Here is a 23360-nt window from a genome sequence, read left to right as displayed (position 1 = left end):
CATCTTTCCTGTTTATAGGAACACTTTTTAGCTCGAGATTACATCCAGCCAGCCAGGAATAAGAGACGTTTCAATCCTGGTTGTCAGATGAGTTATCAGCCACAAGTGCTAACTTCAAAGTGTGACTCTGCAATTTGAACAAGTCAGTTCAGGACACTGTAACTGCTATAACTGCCTGCGCAGCGTGTTCTGACCTAGGTGGCCTCGGGTTTGGGAGCCACAACTGGGAACTAGGCGTCCTGGGGCCACTTGCCCAGGGAAGGGGCCCACTTCCTTCTGAGTCCTAACTATGCTCACCGTGACCCCCTTCGTGGCCTGAGGCCCGGTCTCCCTCAATTTCTGCCACATAGATAACTGGCTAGATCTCAGAACTTGTAATGTTAAAAGGAGATACGAAATAAGGCAACAAGCAGCCGCCAGTTTTCTAGGACCAGACCCTACTCATATGTAAAAATGAAGCTATCTGACTTTCGGGGAGGAATACAGACAGGGAGGGAATACACCGCGTGATTTCTAAGAAGACTCCAGGAGAAGTCGGCACCACCACCTACTTTTCGAGAGGGAACACACATGAAGTATAGTTGGGGAAGAAAAACGGAGCAAAGGTGGGACCACCACCTAATGGGGAAAGACATCAACAGGAAGTCAGGGACCACCGTCTGCTTTCTAAGGGGAAACAAGCGGGCACAGGTTCATTCCAGGACCCCCATCTGCCTCCTGCCCAAGGCTCTTGACGGGGAGTACCCTCTACGGTGCGGGGGGGAAGGGGTGGCGCCCCAGCCAGCCAAACCTGAGCGCTTTGTCCGGGCTCTTCGCTCCAAGACCTTCCAGCTCACTTCGGCCACGAGCCCAGCCATCGCGCTCGGGCCGCCGTCTTGGCCACCGCCTCCGGGGCCGCCTGTCAGCTCCTCCCGGTTGGCCCCGCCCCCCCGCGCGACACTGTCGGGAGGCGCACCGGCCGGAAGTGAGCGCGAGGGCGAGCTTCAACCTAGCTTCGCGGCCTCCCGAGCGTCAGAGGGGCAGCCCTACGGGAGAGTGAGACGGGCCTGACCGCGGTCGTGCGGGCGTGTGGGCTACGCTCTTTCTCTCTCGGCCGGCCGCACGGTGCTTTCCGGCTGCCGTCAAGCGCAGCAGTGGGCCGGCGGGCGGGGGCCGAGGGGCTGCCATGGCGGCGGCAGGCCGGCTGCTGGGCTCCTGGGTGTTGCTGGCGCCGCTGCTTGGGGGCCTCGTGCTGCTGGGAGTCGGGCCGGTCCCGGCGCGGGCGCTGCACAACGTCACGGCCGAGCTCTTTGGGGCCGAGGCCTGGGGCACCCTGGCGGCCTTCGGAGACCTCAACTCTGACAAGCAGACGGACCTCTTCGTGCTGCGGGAAAGTCAGTGCTTGCCCGGCCCTCCCTCTGTTCGCGTGCCCCTCCCGGTGTTGCCCACACCCCTTGTCCGGATGCCCGGTCCTCCTGCATTTCCCGGCCCTTCTCTCCCAGCCCGGTCTCTCCCCTTTTATTTCCAGCATCCTTGCAGCTTGCCTGTTTTCTCCATCTTTTCCAAACCCAGGTCCTGGCCTGACCACTCCACAGTTTGATCCACCCCCGCAAGCACTGGAAACACCCCGGGTTTTTTTGGTTTTTTTCCTGGGACGACCGCGGTCGTCACTCACGCACCCCGCCCTTCTCATGGAATCACCTTCCAAAGTCCTTCCTGATTCCCAGTAGTCTTTGTAGCTTGCCTTTACGTTCCCTCCCAAGGTCCCTTCATTCCTGTCTGCTGTATTTCCTCCAGTCTCCCTTCCCCTTTGATGAACTGGAAAAGGTGCGACTTGATAATTTCCTCTCGTAGAGGACTTCTTCCTCCCTCTTCATTTACTCTGTTCACCCTCCCCTCCCTTTGTCAGGGTCCCAGCTTTCTTAGAAACTACTGTTCCTTCCCAAGGGTCTAAACACTCCACAGTTCTCACAAGTATTTTGCAGGCACTACTAATAAACCCAGTGTCTCCTTGGAAAAGGATTCTCAAACTGCAGGTTTTTCTCCCTTCTGGGCTGCCCTAGTCTTTTGTGTGCAAAAGACTTCCTTGCTTTGGCCACCACCCTAGTCTTCCAAATCTCTGTTTTCTTTTCCAGCTTGAGGTTCTTGGGAGTTCTTTGCTTTAACCATCACTAAACAAACTTTTTTTTTTTTGTAAATCTTGATGCTGACAATGGGCATTAGAGGCTCTTAGTATCCTCTAGTACCCACAAAGCAGGTACTGTTTAAGGTCATGGCTGGAGAGAAGGAAGTGAAGCACTTATAGAGTTTGACTGACAAGATCTTGGCCCAGATCTCTTGGAGTCCTTGTCAGGACTCCAGAGCCTCTTGTGGACCTTGGGTATTTCCCCTATCTTTGTATGACTCCATGTACTGCAAGAAGGGTGCATACTGCCTAACCTATAGCCACTCCACCCAAACTGGAGACAGAGATTCTCCCCTTTAAAGATACCCTGTGTTTGTCTAAACAATTTCAGAAATCTGTTCCAATGAGTGCTTACTGAGCTCTAAAAATGCATCAACCTGGGGGATGGTTCTGTAGGAGCCACAAGAGCGTAGTCTTGGAGGATTCAGCTTTGTCTGCTTAAATACGACATCATGTCCTAGTTACTAGTCAGATACCTACAGTAGGAGTTTCTGCGTCCTTGGTGTGATGCATCTGTGCAATGGACTAAACAGCCTTATAAGAGGCTGAGTTGTTAGGTTTGGGGAAGACAAGACTTAACACATAGTATAGTTATAAGGCATATTCTTTATATGCTTTCTTTAAGTCACTCAGTTTGACTCCTGGCAGAAGCCATTGGCTTCAATTTGCCTTGACCAACTACATTTTTCCTTGTTCATCCTTCTGGTTTCCCTGCTGCTTTGAATATTGAATTTGTGATATACTGTTAGGAATCTCCATTCCACTAGTCTAATAGGACCAACCTTGAGAGGGCAGACGAACTGGAGTAAAATAAAAGTTTTCTTGTTGAAAACAGTGCCCAGAAAGTTTCTTGTAACCACGAATTGTACGTCTCACTGGGAAGCATTTTTCTAATGTATACTCGCTTCTTTTAGGAAATGATTTAATCGTCTTTTTGGCAGACCAGAACGCACCCTATTTTAAACCCAAAGTAAAGGTATCCTTGAAGTAAGTACAAATATATTTGTTTCTGTAAAACAGTCGTTAGTGTAATAATAGATATGCAATAACTAGTTGGATTGTCTTTGAAATCAATTTTACTCTGAAATGGTGGTGTGATACAAAACCACTAGTTATGAGGTATGAAGCAAGTAATTTGTTAGGAAAATTAGCATACCAAAGTTTAAAAATGATTTGCTTTAAAAAATAAATAAATAATTTTGAGTGGAACTGTTATGTAGGTCTGTTCCTACATAAACACCTTTCAATCCCTTGCAATCTGATATGCTTTTGAATGTCTTGGGGATTGTCCCTCATCCTGAGTGTGCCTGTGGGAGCAGCTCAGTCACAGGCTGATCAGGTCAACTTTGTGCTTGGTGGTCTGAGGGAGGAGTTTGCACTGGGGTCAGTGAACTCTGTTCTAATTTTTCATTTATTGACTGATAGGTGGTGACTGCTAGGTGACTCATAGGTTGATTTTGAGGAAATTTAAATCAAACTGAATTTTTTAAATGTTCAAATAATAGTTCTTTTTTTTTTATATATGACTGGCATTGCATGAAACGCAGTGACCCTCATTGATAGTGAGCCAACACAGTTTTGAAACTATAAGAAGCAAGAATTGATCACTGTCTGGAGGAAGAGATGAGTCAGTGCAGGCTAAAGTGGCAGCTTCTAGAAAGTTATAGGACTTGTGCTTGACCTTAAGATAAGTAAAATTTAGGTGAGGGCTTTCAAGTTTCAGGACACACAATTAACAAGAGATGGTAGTAAAAACAGCAGGTTGTGAAGAGGAGGTGGAAAGATTTGCCTGACAGAAGTGGAGGGTATACTTTGGAAAGTTATGGACTAGGAAGATGAGATCAGGGCAGACTAGGAACCTTCATAAATATCAGAAAGAATTGACCTCAATCCGGAGAAAAATGGGGAATCATTACAGGTTCTTGTTTAAAGGAGAGGTGGTGAAAACGGTATTTTAAGTTGATTTGATTTACTCGTTAACCATGTGCAGGATGAATTGGTATGTAGAAAGATCAGAGATTACTTGGAAACTGTTCCAAAAATTTAAGAAGTCCCCGTATGGGGTAATGAGTGCTCAGATTCTACAATATTTAACTTAAACTCAGACATATGTAAAAAAAAATTGGCCTTGAGTTAGAACATTGAGGCGTTGAGGGGAAAGTTATAGATGTTACCCATCTATTAAACAGCAGATTATCCCTCTTGAGAAATGTTCCTTGATACTGGATGTCAGCATGCTTGGAGTGGGGAGGGAACAGAAGTTGATAAATATTACATCCAAGAAACGAACTGCCTAGAAGTGGTTTTTCATGGAAGATTAAAAGTTAAGGAATTTGTGGGCTATTAAAGACTTGGGTTCCACTGAGTTTTTTAAAAATCCCAATTAATTTTTCTTTGATTAATGTAATGTTTTATATACTTATAAAATTTAGAAACTCTTGTATTTAGTATAGTTTTCAAAAACTAACTGTCCTTCACTGTTTTCTTCCCCCTCTCCCCTGTTCCTCTCTCAAATGCAACCACTTTTAAAATTCTGAGCTGTTTCTTCTGATGTTTATTTCCATATTCTAAAATAAGTTTTTATACTGTAATTTCTTAAGTTACCATCTTCATCTCTTGGATTTTTTGTTAGCATAGACAAAGATTTAGCATCTTTAAGTTGGCTGCATCTCCATATAGTTATATCATATTTTAGCTTGGTCAGTAATCCTTGTATAAATTCTGGCCATGTAGATTATGTGTACTTCAAAGCCAAGCAGTATACAGTATTTCATTTCTCTATGGTTTTTCCCTCCAAGAGTAAATGATTGTTTTTTAAAAAAATAAATTGCACAGTTTTCTGCGTACCTATCCTTAATTTCTTTGCAGATGTTCCATCATACCTGCCATATACCTGTTGTGCTTTTTTTTTTTTCCCCCATTGAGGCCTCTGCACTCCTCCCCAATCTGAATTCATTCTCTAGGCCTTCTGCAGAGTTACTATTTGGAGACTTTCCCTTTGTCATTCTTTGTTTGATCCCTATCTCTTGGATCCTGTGCCATTTTGTTCTTTGCTTCTTCATTTACTTCACTGGAGTGTATCCTTCAAGAAATTCCTGAGAAAGGATGCATGGGTATGTCCCTCCCTTTCTAAAACCTTTTTCTACTCACTCTTTGATTGGCCTGTAGTCTTCTAGCTTCATCAGTTGCTGGTTTTAAATCCATTGCTATTCTTTTTCCTAATCCTTCAAATATGGCTTATTTTTAATTTTTGAAGCTATTAGGGTCTCTTCTTTATCCCTTTTCTCTGAAATTTCATAATATGTCTTAGTGTAGACTATTTTTCATTCATTACTCGAGGCTCCCTTCAAACTGGAGGCTTCTATACTTGGGACCTTTTTGAAATGTTCTTATATTATTTCTCTTGATTATTTTCTTGTTTTTGCTTTCAGGAATTCCTACTAGTTGGTTATTGGACTGCCTAACTCCATCCTTTATTTCTTTATTTCATTTGTGTTTTTGTCATTTTGTGTCTTTTTCCCCGTGGGAAGTTTTCTTAATTTTATCTTTGGCCTTCTATTGAATATTTTTATGTTAGCTGTCATATTTTCTTTTTATCTTCAAGGAGTTTTCTTTGTTCTCTTATTGTTTTTTTCTCTTAGCATGCTGTTCTTTTTTTTTTTTTTTAATGGATGTATTTTCTTATGTCCTCAAGTGTGGTTTTGAAGTTTTCTTTTGTTTCCTCTGTTATCTCTGTTTTTTTCAGATTCCTTATTAGTATTTGTTTTGGCTCTCTTTAATACTCATAGTTTTCTTTAAAAGGCAGGTAACTCTTTATTATACTATATTAAGAATAAGGTACTAAAGAGCTAATTGGAAACTCTGTGTAATGGGACTTACCTCCTGTCTCCTTCCCTGTGGATATGTTCCTGGCTGACTGTCATCCTAGGAATTTGGCAGGATTGGGGGCAAGGGCCAAACTGTTACTTTGTAGACTTTCCACTAACTCCCTGTTTTTAGCGTAAGGCCAATATCTTACCCTCTCCTGTAACTTACATCTCTAATGCCTGAAACTTCCCAGAAGTAAACTACTTGGTTGTTGGCACGCTGAGCAAGAGGGAGAAGGGACCATCACAGAAAAGGTGTTTTCAGCCTTACACCTTATTTTTGTCTTCTGCTATTTTGGATGACTCCAAATTCTGAGTCTTTCAGAGGTTCTTCAGGGCAAAAAGCTTCTTGAGCCTTTTCTCCAAGCACTTCAGCTTATACAGTTGACCATTGAACGACATGGGTCTGAACTGCATAGGTCCACTTACATACAGATTTTTTTTCACTAAATACATACTTCAGTACTACACTGTCCCCAGTTGGTTGAATCTGTGAATGTAGAACCAAGGATGTGGAGGACCAAGTATAAAGTTATGAAAATCCAGCTATGGATTTTCAACTGCAAGTGGTCAGTGCCCCTAACACCACGTGTTCTTCAAGGGTCAACTGTAGTTTCCTTGCCCTGCTAAGGCAGATCCTTTCATGATCTCTTTGTCTTTGAGGGTTATACTTTAAAAAAAAAAATTCCATATCATTTTAGTAGGTTCTTTGAAAGAAGAAGAGATAAATTTGTGTGTCCGTCTGTTATTTTGTAAAGTTCTAATTCCTATTTTTACAACCATAAAGAAGGGCAATTTTAGGAATAAAACCTGATCAGGTTAAGTTCCCATCTAGTCCTTTGTAATATATTACTGTCTATTTCAGGGTACTTTTTGACCCCAAATCATTAATTTATTTGAACAAGTATTACTGCCAGGTATGTGCAGCATATGTATGACTGCACATGCATACATACACAGGTACACATACAGAGGTATACACTTAGATGCAGCTTGCTACATAGTAGCACGTGCAGTTGCTATATCATCATTTTTAAAGACCAGCTATTTTTCATGGAAAGGTTAAAGCATTGTTAGAATTCTTTGAGGAAACTGGCATTACAAAAAATATTTTATCATAATGAGGATCAATTTTAGAGGCCAACACAACTGAATTTGAATTCCAGCTATTCTATTTAACAATGAAAGCTACTTCAACCTCAGTTTCCTGGTCTGTTCAGTGAGAATTACGATACCTATTTCAGGTGATGGAGATGATCAGATAATAGCTATTAAGTACTTGATGTAATATCTGAGACATAGTAAGTAGCTGAATTAAAATAAAGCTATTATTATGTTGTTTTTCTTAATTATTCTTACCCTTGTCAGTATTTTCCTCATTTTCACTTTAAGTAAAACCTATTATATATATTTTTATATTCTTGATGTCGTTTAGAAAATAATTATCCATAGGCTGTTTGGAAACTTACTGTTTGCTGTTTGTTCTTAAGTAGAATTAAATGTAAATTGAATTTAAGGCCTATTTTTTGATTGGGTCACTCAGACAACATTATGACAAGACTCCAGAATGTTTTGTTAAGTTTTCAAGGTTAATATAAACCATTTTAGAATATTTTATTATTAAAAATGTAGAATTAGGTATGTATGTTTTGATAGCGTATTGCCAGGTTTGGTCAAAAAGAACTTATTTTTCATTGTGAATCTTGAAATAAAATGACTAGTTTTCACTGTAAATTTCAAATCTGCATTAAAATCTAAAATTAAGTAATCTATAGATAATATCTTTTATAAAATGACAGTGATACCCTCAGTGCTTTAGCAATTGATAATGAGCCTCCATTTATGTTGGGTTTTTTTTTTTTTTTTTTTTGGTCACACTGTGCTACTACAGTTCCCCGACCAGGGACCTAACCCCCACCCCCTCATTGGAAGCCCGGAGTCTTAACCACTAAACCGCTAGGGAAGTCCTTTGAGCCTCCATTCATATAAACACCATCCATATGTCCTGGTATCTTTGACAAAAGAACTAGGTGAAAGGATTAAGCCAATGCTTGAACATAAAACTGTGCTTCCTCTTAATAAATATTTCAGCTTTTTCTTGTTTCTTAAAACCCCCTGCATTCATCCTGAATTCTTTCATAGACCAAAGAGGCCTACATACATGAAGTATGATAAGCTATTAAAGAAGAGAATGTAATTAATCAGTTCTGTGAATTTTTAAATTTTGCATTGAAAATATTTTTGTATGGTGTAAATATAGAAGTGTACTTTTCTATTATAGCTCTACTGGAATGTTTGTTTATTAAAATGTTTGTTTCTTTTAGGAATCATAGTACATTGATAACAAGTGTAGTCCCGGGGGATTATGATGGAGATTCACAAATGGATGTTCTTCTGACATATCTTCCCAAAAATCATGCCAACGGTGAATTAGGAGCTGTTATCTTCTGGGGACAGAATCAAACCTTAGGTGAATTTGTTTTAAGAGTTTTTAATATTTATCACTGGATATTAAAGGAGAAATATGCCTGGTATTCTTAGGTCAATGTAACAAAAATAATGTTCAGAAATCAGTTCAAAAATGCAGTTCTTGAGTGTCAGTAATTGTCTCTAAAAACTTCTTTAAAAGTCTGTTTTCTGGTTCTTCTTTTTCAACCTAGAACTGGTCTGCAGTCAACTCCAGGGAACAAAATCTACTCTGTTATCTCAAGGAAGAAAGAATTTATTAAAGGGTTTTTATGCTTTACAGAGTTAATGTGATAGCTAAAGAACACACATGAGGTTGAACTTTCAGGAACAATCCTCAAAGCCTTCAAAGAAGCTACTGCCTTTTTAACATCAGAAAGTGGCAAGTTGCACAACAGGTGCTAGAATGACACTCACTCACCAGCAAAATGGATGCCATGCACCCTCCCTCTTAGTACTTACAATTCAGTGATCACACATTAAGACAGAAATGGCAGAAACAAAGCCTTTACCTCATTCCTGCCTTGCAAAACTCACCATATCTAATTAGCAAGGCTTACATTTTATTTAGAATCTTAAATGCAAGGATATCTGAGAAATGCTATTTTTGGTTTCTAGTCTCCCCAGTACAGGAAAGCACAAAAAGTTTAGAGTAAAGGTTGAGAGTCAGTCTACCATATCTACCCACAAATCTTCAAGTCTTATCTGAAAAGCCAATTAATTATACCTAAATGAACCTAAATGAAATACCTAAATGAAATACCTATACCTAAATGAAATACCTCCATGAACAAACAACTTTGTTCATGGAGCCAGACTGAAGAAAGGAGGAGGAGAGGAGGGTATGGACGTTTTAGAGTCTAGTAGTTTTGCATGTATTGGGTTCTTTATATCAAAACCTTAATTGTCAACTTCTCTACTGCTAAATTGTATATAAAGGAGACTCTAAGAGATTTTCAGAATGAAGACTCAAAAGGAAGTTATTGTAATGCTGGTCTTCACTGTAGAATAAACTCTCCCAATAGTTTATCTTTACAAACTTGATGTCCATTTAAGTTAGATTTATAGTGTCTCATTAATGCTAATAGTTGGAGTTAATTAGAGATGAACTTTGAAAAGAATGAAAGTATTTTTCCCTAAGTGCAAATATCAAAAATAATGTGTGATAAAATGCCTTTTCGTTTATATATATATATATATTTTTTTAACAGATCCTTGCAATATGACCATACTCAATAGGACTTTTCAGGATGAACCATTAATTATGGAGTAAGTATGTGCTTGCTTCCCTTTGAATGATTTTAAACTTACAAACATAAAATCTTTCACATAGGAAACTACTTTGCTAAGTTGTATTGACTCTAAATTCATTCTCCCTTTAAAGCTGATAGGGACCTGTCCTCTGACTTATATATTTATTTGCCATGATGGAAGAAAGAGAAAGGTGAAATTCATTATTTTGCAAAGAGGGAGAGATTTGTCTTTTTGGTTTTGCTTTAAAAGCTTTGAATGTGTCCATGATGGATCTTTGTTGATCCTAGCCATGTCGTTACTCAAAGAACTAAGATAACTGTTTTGGATAAAACTGTTAGTGCTTGATTGACAGATACAAAGCGTAGAGGATTTCCTCTAGAGACCTAGAAAGATTTCTATATTAAGGAGAAACTTTGTCCTTTTCACAACTCTTCCTTAGTATTTTCATTTATCTCCTCAAAGTAGACTCATGTACCAGGATAAAGTTCATCCAAATTTCTGTTAGGATTCTGATAATGATGTAGATATCATTTCGGGGAGTAAACAATGTATAGCCACATTCTTGTTTCCAGTGCTGCCTTTTGTACAGTTATTAAAATCATAGTCATACATCAATAGGTCAATAACCATTAGAAGTCTGAACTTTAATTCACAGATTAATCTTTTTAAAGGTGCTCAGCTTGATTTCTTTTATAATTGGGTGTTTTTCATTGTTGTTACAATATTCAGTGGCTAGTATAAATTTTTATACCAACTAGGGATTACTTTTTTGGGTTATTTCTCCTAAGCCCATCTGACTAAATAAGGAGGATCATGATTCTGAAATAACGGTCTCCTTATCATTCAGAGACAGGCTAGGCTATGTAGAGGTTACAGACAACACCAAAATCTCACAACAAAAGTTTATTTCTTGCTCACACTGCAGGTCCAGTGTGGGTCAGTGATAGGCTCTTTTGCCAGCTCTCAGAGTGTCTTACAGGCCTCATCGTCTGTGGAGCTGTACCGTCATGTTCTTCTCATTGCCAAGATGACTGGAGGGTCCAATAACAAAAATTAAACACTTTGGCCTCAGAGTGAAACATGTCACTTCTGACATTCCATTGATTGCAACAGATACTGACTGTTGTATGTCTACCACACCTCCCCAAAGTTTTTGTTTTTTTTAAACTAAATTAGAAGTGAGAATTTAATAAAATAGCTGCTTAATGTTTTTAATGTTTTCTTTTTAGCTTCAATGCCGATTTAATTCCTGATATATTTGGTATCACAAATGAATCCAACCAGCCACAAATACTATTAGGAGGGTGAGTAAATATTATTATATCCGTGTAATTAATTGTACATGTTGCAGCTGGAGGGACTGTGTATCTATGTGAACGGTTTGCTTTAACCATTGGGGGAAAAACCCCAGCTCATTGGAAATCCTTGTTTAAGATTTTTAAAAGAACATTTGGTCAACATATAAGCTTTCTCAAACACTATGGATTTGATCTGCAACTGGTTTCTGTGTAGAGCCAGTTTAATCCTTTTATCCCTCTGGAAATTAGAGATACAAACTTTGCAAGTCCCCATTTAAATATTGGTTCATTGGATGTTTTTAGAAATGGAAAGATTTAATTTAAATAGTATGGATAGCTGCCGTCTTGATTGAATTCTCTACCTTAGTCATGCTAGCTCCCAGATGTTCACTGATAAGCCTTGTTCCTTCTTTGTTCAATGAACAATTAATAATTGCCTGAAAATGTAAACATTCCTTCTCTAAGCTCTGGAGACTTTTCCACGTATACTCTATCCTTGAACAGTTTGTATGCTAGGATTCTCTTATTATCCAAGAATGCCATTCTTAGGGAAAACTGCCTGGAATCTTGCAATTCAAAGATCTCCATTATAATTCCTCTAGATTTAAATAGAACTGTCTTCCTAACACAGGAATTCATGATAGCAAGATACTTGTCATGAGATACCTTCAACTTGGTTAATTTTTTCTGTATTTGATAAGGCAAACATTTAAAGTGTACAGAACACATTTATTTATCTTTTTGACTTTCCAGCAAGCACAGAGAACCACCTTTATCAATCTGTCTTCCCAGGCACTATAAATCTAATGAATTTTCCCTCTGTGTTTTGGAGAAGTAATGTATTTTTATGATTAGTTTCTGAAATGTGATGCACAGGCACATAGACAAGTAAATTATCAAAATATGAGCTATTCTGAGGTGAAACTGTTACATTTCCTATCACTTTCTCTTAAAAGTTTTCCATAAAGAATATGAGTGTTTTTATGCTAGTCATAGTGACCTTTGAAAGACTTGCTGTGAATCTTTAATGAGAAACCTGTTTTTTCCTCAAACTTTGAAAAAATACCTGGAAGAGAACCCTGCTTTAGAGACCAGCTGGATGGAGATCTTGCTTTGCCTTTGCGGCCATATCTGGGAGGAACTGAGTGTGGGTGGGCTAGGGGAAGCACAGGTGACTCCTACCATAGCAAGCCCTGCTTGTTTGTCTTGGGTAGACATGTGATTGAGAATGTGATGATGACTTCTGGCCTGGTTTATTTCATGGTAATCTCCATTTTAGTGAAAGAAATACTTGGAATATTTTTAATATGATGTGGTTTGACTTCTGGAAATTTAAACTTATGAAACAGCTATTGTAGATAATTGAAAAAGTAAAAAGTACTAGATATTGTGTGATAATGTCATAGTTTATTTATTTGTTCTGAATTCTATGTCAGATATTTTTTCCTCTGCTGCTTCTTTAAAAACTTATTCTGCCTAAAGATATATTCACTTTTATTTTTTATACATTATTCTCTGGCATACTACAGTATACTGGAGTAATTCTCTACTATTTTATGATATTTCTCATTTAAACTTCAGTTACAGATTAAACAATAGTGGCTAACCATATTATAGGTAACAAGTTTGTATCCAAGATTTGTCCTGTTACCTTTGTCCTGATAACTTTTAAAATGAAGTTATAAAAATTGACAGAAAAGAATTTTTGTCAAGAGCATTGTTAGGATGACTATTGCTAGCGTTATCATTATTCAGACAACAGAAAGCTGAATATGTCTCTATGGGGGCAAGCATTAATATGTTACTAAAATAAGAAAAATGTATTTCACCATATCAATTTTATGTTACAGACATATGATTAGATGTGTAAGTGAAAAAGCCATTAGTATTGACATTTTGGACCATTTGCATGACTTCTGATTGGCAGCCCAGTCTTATCTATTAAGGAATCTAACCAACTTTTGCAACTTAAATATTATGCTTATTTATGCCAGACCCAAGATTATCTTAAATTTAATTAAATTTGGCTAGCACCTTAATTTTATGGGAAATTTTGCAATGATCTTTAACTAGACTGCTAAATGCTCCCATGGGATCATGCTGGAAAGCCCCTGGCTGTAAGTGGCCCAGTACAGGCATGGAAACAGGAGATTGCCCACAGGTAAAACTAGCATGATCAGTTCGGCTGGAGTAAGGGTGCAGATGGTCAGCCTAAGCTGGAAACAGTGATAGGTAGAAGAATCCCTTTTAATTGGTACTGTGGGGGTTATCTGATAGGGACAGGAAGGGTGCTAAACCTCTGCTGAGGTGCCAGAGATAATTGAAGTGTGTTAAATGTACAAAGGTGAGGACTCAGTTTGGGCCTCCAGCTCACTTTATAATGACTTGAAATAATGTAATAATGTGCCACATTACTTAGAAATAACACCTAGCTATTAAGTGTTAGAGCAGCTTTTGCAGTGATGAGGTTATTGTTAATGAGCATTTTCTGTAAAAGGGTATTTGAAACTGATGTTGCATAAGCATTCAGGATATTGTTTTTAGTATTGACGTGAAAACACTTGTACCTGTAATTTTAATCAAAGCCAAATGTAATGTTGGTCTGTTCATATTTTCTGTGACTCATATACTGAGTTCAAACACATTACTGGGTCAGCCCCAAGTTGTATACCTGGGAATATTAATCCAGGTACGTGACAAACAAGCACTTTTGCCATACTCCATTTACTTCACAAGCATTTGCATGAATATTTTGAATGGAATATTAATGGCACTGAAAGCAGCCATTTTTAACTTATTTATGTGAGTGAATATTTTTCCTCCATTAGCAGAAAAAACTATCTTCTATTTAAATGTAGGTATTTAATCTCAATTCAGAAAGAATAAATCCCTGTTTTTCCATGTAATCTTCTTACATTATAACCAATGACTGATTTATTAAATCACCCTTCATTTTTACTGCTGATTTGTTTGTTTGCTGGTGCATTACAGAAAATATTGCAAATATTTATCATAATGAAATAATGATATTTGTCATTTAAATCTATTGTTTAGAAAAAATATGAAAATTAAGAGATTTATAACACAAAACAAAACCAAATAATCATCAGGACAGCTTTTAACTTTATAATCAGCATTAGTACTCATAGTCTTAACAGAAAAAGGTAGCTTTGAGATGATTCATATTTTCTTCCAATTTCCCTAGCAAGCCCCTCTCTTTCTTACCTTATACACCATTTGTATTTTGAACATTGTTGTTTAAAGGAATCTATTAGGACTTAAGAAATAAGTTTTTTATTGGTATTTCCATAGAAACAGAGCATCAGTTTTATAACTTTTCTCTTTTCCTAAAGAAACTTTGCTATTGGAGATAAATTCATTGATTCTCTCGTTTCTCGCCTAAACCTTTTTCTTTTCAAAATTAAGCCACAGAAATAGTGAAAGCTTTAGCAGATAACTTAGAATTGTATATGCTGTGATTATTTGAAGTGGCTTGTTACTCAAGGATCCGTAATTTTATTTCCTGGAGTCCCACCAGAAGCTTTTGGGGAGTCAATTAAATGACCCATGATTCCCTGGTGACTTATCATACTGCTTTGTTTTCTGTTCTGGTTGGCAGTGTTGTATGTAAGTGAACTTTTGATTGTTTCTAAGTGAATTTAAGAGGTTATTCTCAAAATTTACTCACTTTGCTTTTAGTTAAATCTTACAATTTTTTAGATATGTTTTCTTTGTAGTAATCATTCAGAAAGAGAGCTTCTTTTGAGTTTCTGTGCAAGTAAATTCATCATTAATATTGATGATATTTAAAGGTGTTTTGAATTCAACATATTTCTATTAGCATATATCAAAATTTTGTTTCCTTCTTTGAGAGGAAACCATTTTGTTTTATTTTATTACGATTTGCATGTATTGAAAAAAGTCCATTTTGAAACAAGCATAGAGGGCTTCCCTGGTGGCACAGTGGTTGAGAGTCCGCCTGCCGATGCAGGGGACACGGGTTCGTGCCCCGGTCCGGGAAGATCCCACATGCCGCGGAGCTGCTAGGCCCGTGAGCCATGGCCGCTGAGCCTGCACGTCTGGAGCCTGTGCTCCACAACGGGAGAGGCCACAACAGTGAGAGGCCCACATACCGCCAAAAAAAAAAAAAAAAAAAATGCATAGAATAGCAATGAACTGTACACTTAAAAATGGTTAAGATGGTAACTTCTATGTTATATATATTTTACCACAATAAAAATTAGAAAAAGAAAAACAAACAAGCACAGTTAGAGAAGCTATGTGTATAGAGCAGACTTTGAGTAAGCTTGGTCTATATTATCATTTCAATTTAGGGTAAAATGAATCAAAATAATTTATAATTCCTGAAACTACAGGTTAAGTTCTCTTTCATTAGCGTCCTATTGTATGTTTTAAAAATGTATATGCTGTTGAAAATGCCCTACAAGTACTTGCTTTTTTTTTTTTTTTTGCGGTACGTGGGCCTCTCACTGTTGTGGCCTCTCCCGTTGTGGAGCACAGGCTCCGGACACGCAGCCTCAGCGGCCATTGCTCATGGGCCTAGCAGCTCCGCGGCATGTGGGATCTTCCCGGACCGGGGCACGAACCCGTGTCCCCTGCATCGGCAGGCGGACTCTCAACCACTGTGCCACCAGGGAAGCCCCAGATACTTGATTTTTAACAGTCTGGAGGCCTAGGCTCTGAGCTGCGTGAGTTCCTGAGTTCCATAGTAGTCCTGAGTAGAGATGGGGGCCTATGCTTCTCCTCAGACTGCCTACTCTTCTGTTTGCCTGCCCTAGAAGCCAGGGCTGCTAGGGCCGTCTCTCAGGTGTAATATCACTGTTGCATACCCTGCAGAGGTAGGAACATTTGGACAAAGTAAGGATATGGCTGGAAGAAATCGCCACATTTTCTCTTATGAACATAAGGTGCTATTTCTAAGAGGTTCTTAAGATTTATCTGGTCTGACCCATACCTTTGAATTCTAATAGAGGCCCAAGAGTGAGTGAATAGCCCATCAAGTATTTACCAATGTAACTCTGTTCTTCAGCCATGCTTCTTTTCCCACTCTTTTCTCATGTGTTGTACTCCTCTCCTTGCCCCTCCTGAAGAGGCATAACTCAGGGTTGCACAGCTTATTGTCCTCTGTGAGGCTCAGAGTTGGATGGGGAAGGATGAGAACAAAGAGAATCTTAAACAAGCCTATTTGCTTTTTAAAATATCTACTTAGTAACTCTGGGGTTGGCAGTTTCCATCAGTTGTCTCATATTTTTCCCACAACAGGTAGCTGTGTAGCTCAAGAGGTGCTGTCAAGGAGCCGGCTAATTCAAAGGTTAAGTGACCACTGTAAGCTTGCAATGTAAATAAATGGTAGATCTGGGATTTGAATTTTGGTCTTCCAAATTGTAAAGCCTTTGCTCCTGCCTTCAACTCTGTATAGCCATTACCATTGTTATAGTCACAGAGGGCCTTTGGTGGTGCTCCAACATGGTTAACTTAGACTTCCTCATAGCATAGTGGTTGATTTCCAAGAAGAAGCAATACAAGAGTATAGACAGAAGCTGAAGATCTCTTTAAGGCTCGGTCTTGGCAGTTAAACAGCATCACTTCTGTGGCATTCTAATCAAAGAATTAGCTAATATTCTAGGGAATTTGAGGATTATGTACTCTACCTCTTGTTGTAAGCATGGCTTAACTGAAATGTAAAAGAGCATGTGGGATGGGAAATAATGTGGCCATCTTTGGATACACAGCATAGTAGGCTGTGTTTATTTACTTTACCATAAGTAAAGACTTGCAAAGGAATATGCAAACACAGATCATTTAAGCAACCAGATCCTCAGGTTTCATAGGTTCTCCTATCTAAAATTGATGAGCCTGAAAACATACCTATTTTCACTATAACTTTCTCCTCCTTCATATAAGAATGCCATATTCTTTACCCTTCCTAAATCTCACTAATTATACATTTCCTGGGGAGTAAAAACTCGTACAGCATGAAACACAGGTATACTAAACTAATAGAATTTCCAGTTCTTCCTCTTCTATTTCTTCTTCCTATTTCTCTTCAGATGAAGCTTGGTAGCAAAAAGCATTTTGATTCACATTGATGTGTTCTGAATTCAGATGTGCTAGAGTGGAGTTGTGGGAGTATTGACAGTTTTTGTTTAATGACTTTGCGTCCTGCATTCCCTGACTACTGTCAAAGAATCTGTAATTATTGAGAGAGGGTCCTGGGAGAGCACAGCAGAGAGCATCCGTAAGAAACACCAAATTCAGCAAAGCAGACCTTTCAGCTCTTCTTAGTACTGTATCCCTAAGACACGTAATTAAATGGAAGAAAGGTACTATTCATGCCTATGTAGTTTTGGATCATGCCAGTGATTGTTTCAGATGTGACCAGAACGTTCTCAAGGACTACCAAACCTATGGATAAAACTTTTACATAATTTCTTTCATATTTGGTATGCATTTTTCTATAATGTAGCTAATACCTACTTTATCAAATCATATCAAGAAAATTCCATTTAAAGTCAAATATCTTGTCTTATGAAATGTTTACTATTTTCTTTCTCCTATTAATAGGAAATAAATTTACATTCTGGTTCCTGAGCCAAATAGTTTTTTGTACTATATACCTTTCTCATTTATTAAAGTCATAGGGAAAAATTTGGTATGTCTAAAGAAATAAGAAAGAAATTGTGTGATTTCTCATTTTTATAATCTGTTTTTATTTACTCCGAAAGCCAGATACCAGAGTCAGTATTCACATACATTTAATGGACTGTAATGGACTGTTATGTCTTTTATCATACTTATTGTATTATAAATTATTTTAGCTGTAATTTACATTTCAATGCTTTAAGTTCACTAAAGATAAACAGCATGTTGCTTTACTATCTTGTTTTTATAACTTATATTATGAAAATAGATAAATCAATTTTATCAAAATTACCTTAATTTTGACTGCTTTTAGTAATCTTTCCTACAATATATAATCTGTACTTTTCTCAGTAGTTTTTGTAATATTCCTTGAAACACATGTTAACACATTTATTTGAATGGAAAAAATGAGGTCAAACTCTTTCTGACAGAAAATAACTTTCATTTGGAGATTGGTTTGACAGTGAGGACTGGCTTTGCTAATTGGATTATATACCAGGCATTTTACATAAATTGAATGAGCTAAATCAGCAGCTCTAATTTTTTTTTTTTTACTTTCATTATGGAAAAATTTAAACATATGCAAAGGTAGAGTAAATAGGACAGTGAATTTGCATATAATACACCTGTCATTCAGCTACAGTTAGCAACTCTTGGCCAGTCTTATTTCATTCACAACTTTTCCTTCATTTCTCTCTCTAACTCCGTCCCCAGACATTTTTAATCCATAAATATTTAAGTATATGTCTCTAAAAAATAAGGATGTTTCTAAAATACGTAATTACAATGTATTTATCATACCTAAAAAATTAAGATTAATTTAATATTAATATTAAATTTCCGTGGAGATTTTAATGAACATATATGAACAAGATTTCTTGTCATCTGTATGTATAAAGATGAAGAAAAGGAGTAGACTTTATGCTGAATCCTGTTTTATTCTAGCAGTGTCATGCTAGTCTAAAGATAAGTAAACCAATATATTTTAAAACTCCATTCATTTCTTCAAAAAAATGCATTTCCAATGAAATTTTACCTTTGATTTAATAAGCTATCAAAGCTTTTTCATCAGTTGTACAGTAATAGTTAAAATAACTCAACCTCAAATAGATTTCTTTTTAAAACACCTGGATGCATAAAGCCAATTTAAATACCAATTTGAAGATGTACGTTTCTTTGGAGAGATATGATAGCGTGATCACTAAAAAGACCAGATATAAAAACATTTTACATCATGATAAAGTTCTATAGCAGAAATAGAATAGAAGTACAAGTCCAAGGATAAAGAGAAAAAGAGCTTTTTTATGTGGTTTGTGGGTGTATGTGGATGATGGTGGATAATAATCAGTATGGTATCTATATTCTACTGAATACATTTTTAAGAGTAATCATTTTTATTTTTTTATTGAAGTATAGTTGCTATAAAATATTATAAAGGTGACAGATGTACAATATAATGATTTACAGCTTTTAAGGTTTATATGCCATTTATAGTTATTGTAAAATATTGGCTCTATTCCCTGTGTTGTACAATATATCCTTGTTTTATACTTAATAGTTTGTACCTCTTACTCCCCTGCCCCTGTATTGCCCCTCCTCCTTCCCTCTCCCACTGGTAACCACTAATTTGTTCTGTATTATATCTTTGAGCCTGCTTCCTTTATGTTATATTCACTAGTTTGTTGTTTTTTTTAGATTCCACATACAAGTGATATCATATAGTTTTTACCTTTCTCTGTCTGACTTATTTCACCTAGCATAATGCCCTTCAAGTCCATCCATGTTGCTGCAGATGGCAAAATTTCGTTCTTTTTTATGGCCGAGTAGCATTCCATTGTGTGTATGTATATGTGTGTGTGTATGTGTGTGTATGTTACACACACACATATATATATCACGTCTTCTTTATTCATCTTTTGTTAGGTACTTAGGTTGCTTGCATATCTTGGCTTTCATAAATAATGCTGCTATGAACATGGCTTTTTGAATTAGCGTTTTTGTTTTAGATTTATATACCTAGGAGTGCAATTGCTGGATCATATGGTAGCTCTGTTTTTATTACATGAGAAACCTCCACACTGTTTTCCACAGTGGCTGTACCAATTTACTTTCCTACCAACAGTGTACGAGGGTCCCCTTTTCTCTACATCCTCACCAACATTTGTTATTTGTGTTGTCTTTGATGATAGCCATTCTGACAGGTATGAGGTCATATGTCATTATGGTTTTGATTTACATTTCCCTGATAATTAACCAGGTTGAGCATCTTTCCATGTGCCTGTTGGCCATCTGCATTTTCTCTTTAGAAAAATGTCTATTCAGTTCTTCTGCCCATTTTTTAATTGGGTTGGTTGTTTTTTTGATGTTGAGTTATTTATATGAGCTGTTTATATATGTTGGATATTAATCCCTTATCAGTCATATCATTTGCAGATATATTCTTCAATTCAGTAGGTTGTCTTTTCATTTTGTCATTGGTTTCCTTTGCTGTGCAAAAGCTCTTAAGTTTTAATTACATCTCATTTGTTTATTTTTTGCTTTTATTTCCTTTGCTTTAGGAGATGGATCCAAAAGAATATTGCTGTGATTTATGTCAAAGAGTGTTCTGCCTATGTTTTCCTCTAGGAGTTTTATAGTATCTAGTCTTACATTTAGGTCTGTAATCCATTTAGAGTTTATTTTTGTATATGGTATTAGAGTATGTTCTGATTTCATTGTTTTACATGAGGCTGTCCAGTTTTCCCAGCACCACTTATTGAGGAGACTGTCTTTTCTCCATTGTATATTGTTGCCTCCACTGTCATAGATTGACTATAAGTGTGTGGGTTTATTTCTGGGCTCCCTATTCTGTTCCATTAATTAGCGTAATCATTTTATTTTAAAATATCAGTAATTCTAATAGGTTTAAAGATTACATGCTTTTGTAGCTATTTAAAACGTTGAAAATATTTATATTACTTTCTTAGAAATGAACTTCAAGGTATTAAGGGATATAGTTTTTGTGAATTCTTTTAAGAGTCTACTGGACTACGTGGCTTAGAGAAGCATGCTAGACCCATCTTCATGCTAGACCCATCTCCTAGTAACTGCTTTTACCTGGGTATCTTTTTTTTTTTTTTAATAGTTCAGTTGTATTACATGAATGTTGTTGTTGTTTTTTAAATTAATTAATTATTTATTTATTTTTGGCTGCATTGGGTCTTCATTGTCGTGCGTGGGCTTTCTCTAGTTGTGTCGAGCGGGGGCTACTCTTCATTGCAGTGTGCGGGCTTCTCAATGTGGTGGCTTCTCTTATCATGAAGCACAGGCTCTAGGTACCTGGGCTTCAGTAGTTTTGGCACACAGGCTCAGTAGTTGTGGCTCACGGGCTCTAGAGCACAGGCTCAGTGGTTGTGGTGCACGGGCTTAGTTGGTCCATGGCATGTGGGATCTTCCCAGACCAGGGATTGAACCCGTGTCCCCAGCATTGGCAGGTGGATTATTAACCACTGTGCCACCAGGGAAGTCCCTCACCTGGGTATCTTAAATAATGACAACTCATTGTAGGCTGATCATTGAAAAGTGAGTGGATTAGCAGTCATTTCTAAGAGCAGTTACAGTAATAGGCAACTAGAAGCTACAGTTGACATTAATTACATTTAAATTCATCCTTCAATAAATGCTATTCTTTGAGAGTAAAGGTGATGATGCCTACAAATTACAACACCTTGACATAATTATGTTTCCTGTTGGGGACAAACTAGTAATTGGAATTTTCTAGAGGTCAAGAAATGTCAACAGATATATTCAGCATGACTCAGAACTGCCCACTTTTTCATCTCTGCTGTTTCTTCCTTTGTCATCAGAGCAGTTTACATCTGTGACCTTGGCATTCAAATAGAGTTAAGGAAATTATAGTTTATATGGGTATAGTTGCTTGAAAAATATGATGTCTGCTTCTTACTGAAAAACTGTTGTGTATAAAGAACAACATTAAAGGCAGAAGGAGAAATGAATTTTATTTTCACCTATTTAAATTTTTAAACAATTTGATTATCTTAGGCAACTTCAGTTTTCAGTCATCTTAACATGCACCATGAAAGAATCAAAAGCTCTTTCTCCCCCAACCTTTGGTAGTCATCAGAATGGTAACTAGACACTATGTAAAATAAACTATAAGAATCTACTAACTGCCTTTTAAGAGATGTTAATGTAAAATATCAGAGTATAGGCAACAAGTGTAAAACTTAAAATACTGTGAAGAGCTTGAATATTGATTTGAAATGTTCAAGATAGCAATATTGCAATTAATATTTTGTTAGGAGTTGCAAACTCAAGTGTCTGATGAGGCCCAGAAGGAAAACAAAGTGAGTGAACAGTTTGGGAAGCTTCAGACTTGACCTGCCTGCAGGCTCTAGCTCTGTGTGAAAAGGGCCAGTTGCTTGCCAGACCTTCTGATATTTCAAGAGAAGTTGGAAATCCTGATTTTTATTTGAAATCTGATTTTTAATTTGTTTTACCTCTGAATTCAAACTTTTTTAAACAATGTGTAGGTCAAATAAAACACATTTTATCCTGAATTTGGCCCATAGTCTGCCACTTTATGACTTTTGCTGTATCGCTGTTCTAGATTCTTCATTTGAAATGTACGTTTTGTTAAATAGTTCCTAAGACAGAATGTCACAAGTTAGTTGAGGTTTTCCAAAATTCTAGCTATAACTTGTTTCAAAGCAAACCTGTAAAAAAACTATGGGAAATTAGATCAATAACTACTAGCATAGTAAGTAAAGACAGCCACATGATTAACCTCAGGGAGCTCAACTGTGTAAAAGTTTGTGTTTTTTTAATTCATTTTCAGCATATAATTACAAATTTGTTGGGAACATGAGAAACTCTTCTGAAATGACTTTATGTCAAACTAGTCATAGAATCTCTAGCCTGAGTCTGATTATTTTGTATGTAATTAGAAATACTTTAATGCTTAGAATTTAAAGAACTGATAAATGGCATGTCTTAAAGAGAAGTGAACCAATGATTATTAAATTGGACTTAATTGAAATTGTTTTAAGCATTTCTAACCTTGCGTAGTATGAAAGAAAAACATGACATGAATGCTTGGTATTGAATTACCATACAACAAATGCTAAATATAATTTTTCAATGTATATTAATATTTTCTTATTATCATAACCCTATATTATGGGGTTTTAGTTAAAGTAATACAATCAAGTTGTAGGAATACTGCTTGGTTTGGTTTTTAGTGTCTTGTTTAGGTTATAGATGAGGCCCAGTATGTGCTAAAAAGAATGTAGAAGAAGGTTACTGGGAAGAAGTTACTGTTTGTAGAACCCTTTGCATAGAGAAAATTTTCTCCTGTTGAATGCTTATTCTTTTTTCCAGAATCCACCTACCAATAACAAATTAGTCAATTGTTTCTTTACACTTTCCAAACACTTCAAAACTAAATTCACAGATGAACCTTGTTTGCTGTCTACTCATTGGATACTGTGTTGACAATTAACTTAGACTTAATTAGCCTTTAATTGCTCTTCGGAGATGACATATCTATGCTTTCATATTGGACTGGAACATAGTACTGTGAAAAAAATAGCAAATTCTAACTAGAAGTAGAGAAGAATAGAAGATGCTACTTGAGACTACAATTCAGTT

The 23360-nt window shown here is 37.1% G+C and overlaps 2 protein-coding genes across 9 annotated transcripts in view; one reads left to right on the top strand and one right to left on the bottom strand.

Moving 5' to 3' along the window:
• The window catches only part of PHKB (phosphorylase kinase regulatory subunit beta), a 204830-nt gene extending 203856 nt beyond the window's left edge, over positions 1 to 974 (bottom strand). For 2 of the 8 annotated variants that reach the window (XM_060085613.1, XM_060085616.1), the window contains exon 1: positions 791 to 936. In XM_060085613.1, coding sequence (XP_059941596.1) covers positions 791 to 857 — 67 coding nt within the window. In that variant the 5' untranslated portion in view covers positions 858 to 936. Of the gene's footprint in view, positions 1 to 790 lie in introns of all 8 variants that reach the window. The other 6 variants (XM_060085615.1, XM_060085609.1, XM_060085614.1 and 3 more) reach the window with 6 other exon arrangements.
• Positions 968 to 23360, top strand: part of ITFG1 (integrin alpha FG-GAP repeat containing 1) — a 258629-nt gene continuing 236236 nt past the window's right edge. Inside the window, exons 1-5 of the mRNA XM_060085617.1 lie at positions 968 to 1373; positions 3079 to 3151; positions 8355 to 8500; positions 9708 to 9765; positions 10980 to 11054. Coding sequence (XP_059941600.1) covers positions 1166 to 1373; positions 3079 to 3151; positions 8355 to 8500; positions 9708 to 9765; positions 10980 to 11054 — 560 coding nt within the window. The 5' untranslated portion in view covers positions 968 to 1165. The remainder of the gene's footprint in view (positions 1374 to 3078; positions 3152 to 8354; positions 8501 to 9707; positions 9766 to 10979; positions 11055 to 23360) is intronic.

The sequence above is a fragment of the Mesoplodon densirostris genome, chromosome 19, assembly GCF_025265405.1.
Source record: "Mesoplodon densirostris isolate mMesDen1 chromosome 19, mMesDen1 primary haplotype, whole genome shotgun sequence".
NCBI lineage: Eukaryota > Metazoa > Chordata > Mammalia > Artiodactyla > Ziphiidae > Mesoplodon > Mesoplodon densirostris.
Note: the sequence above shows the minus strand (reverse complement) of the source record. Positions and strands in the feature narration are given on the sequence as shown.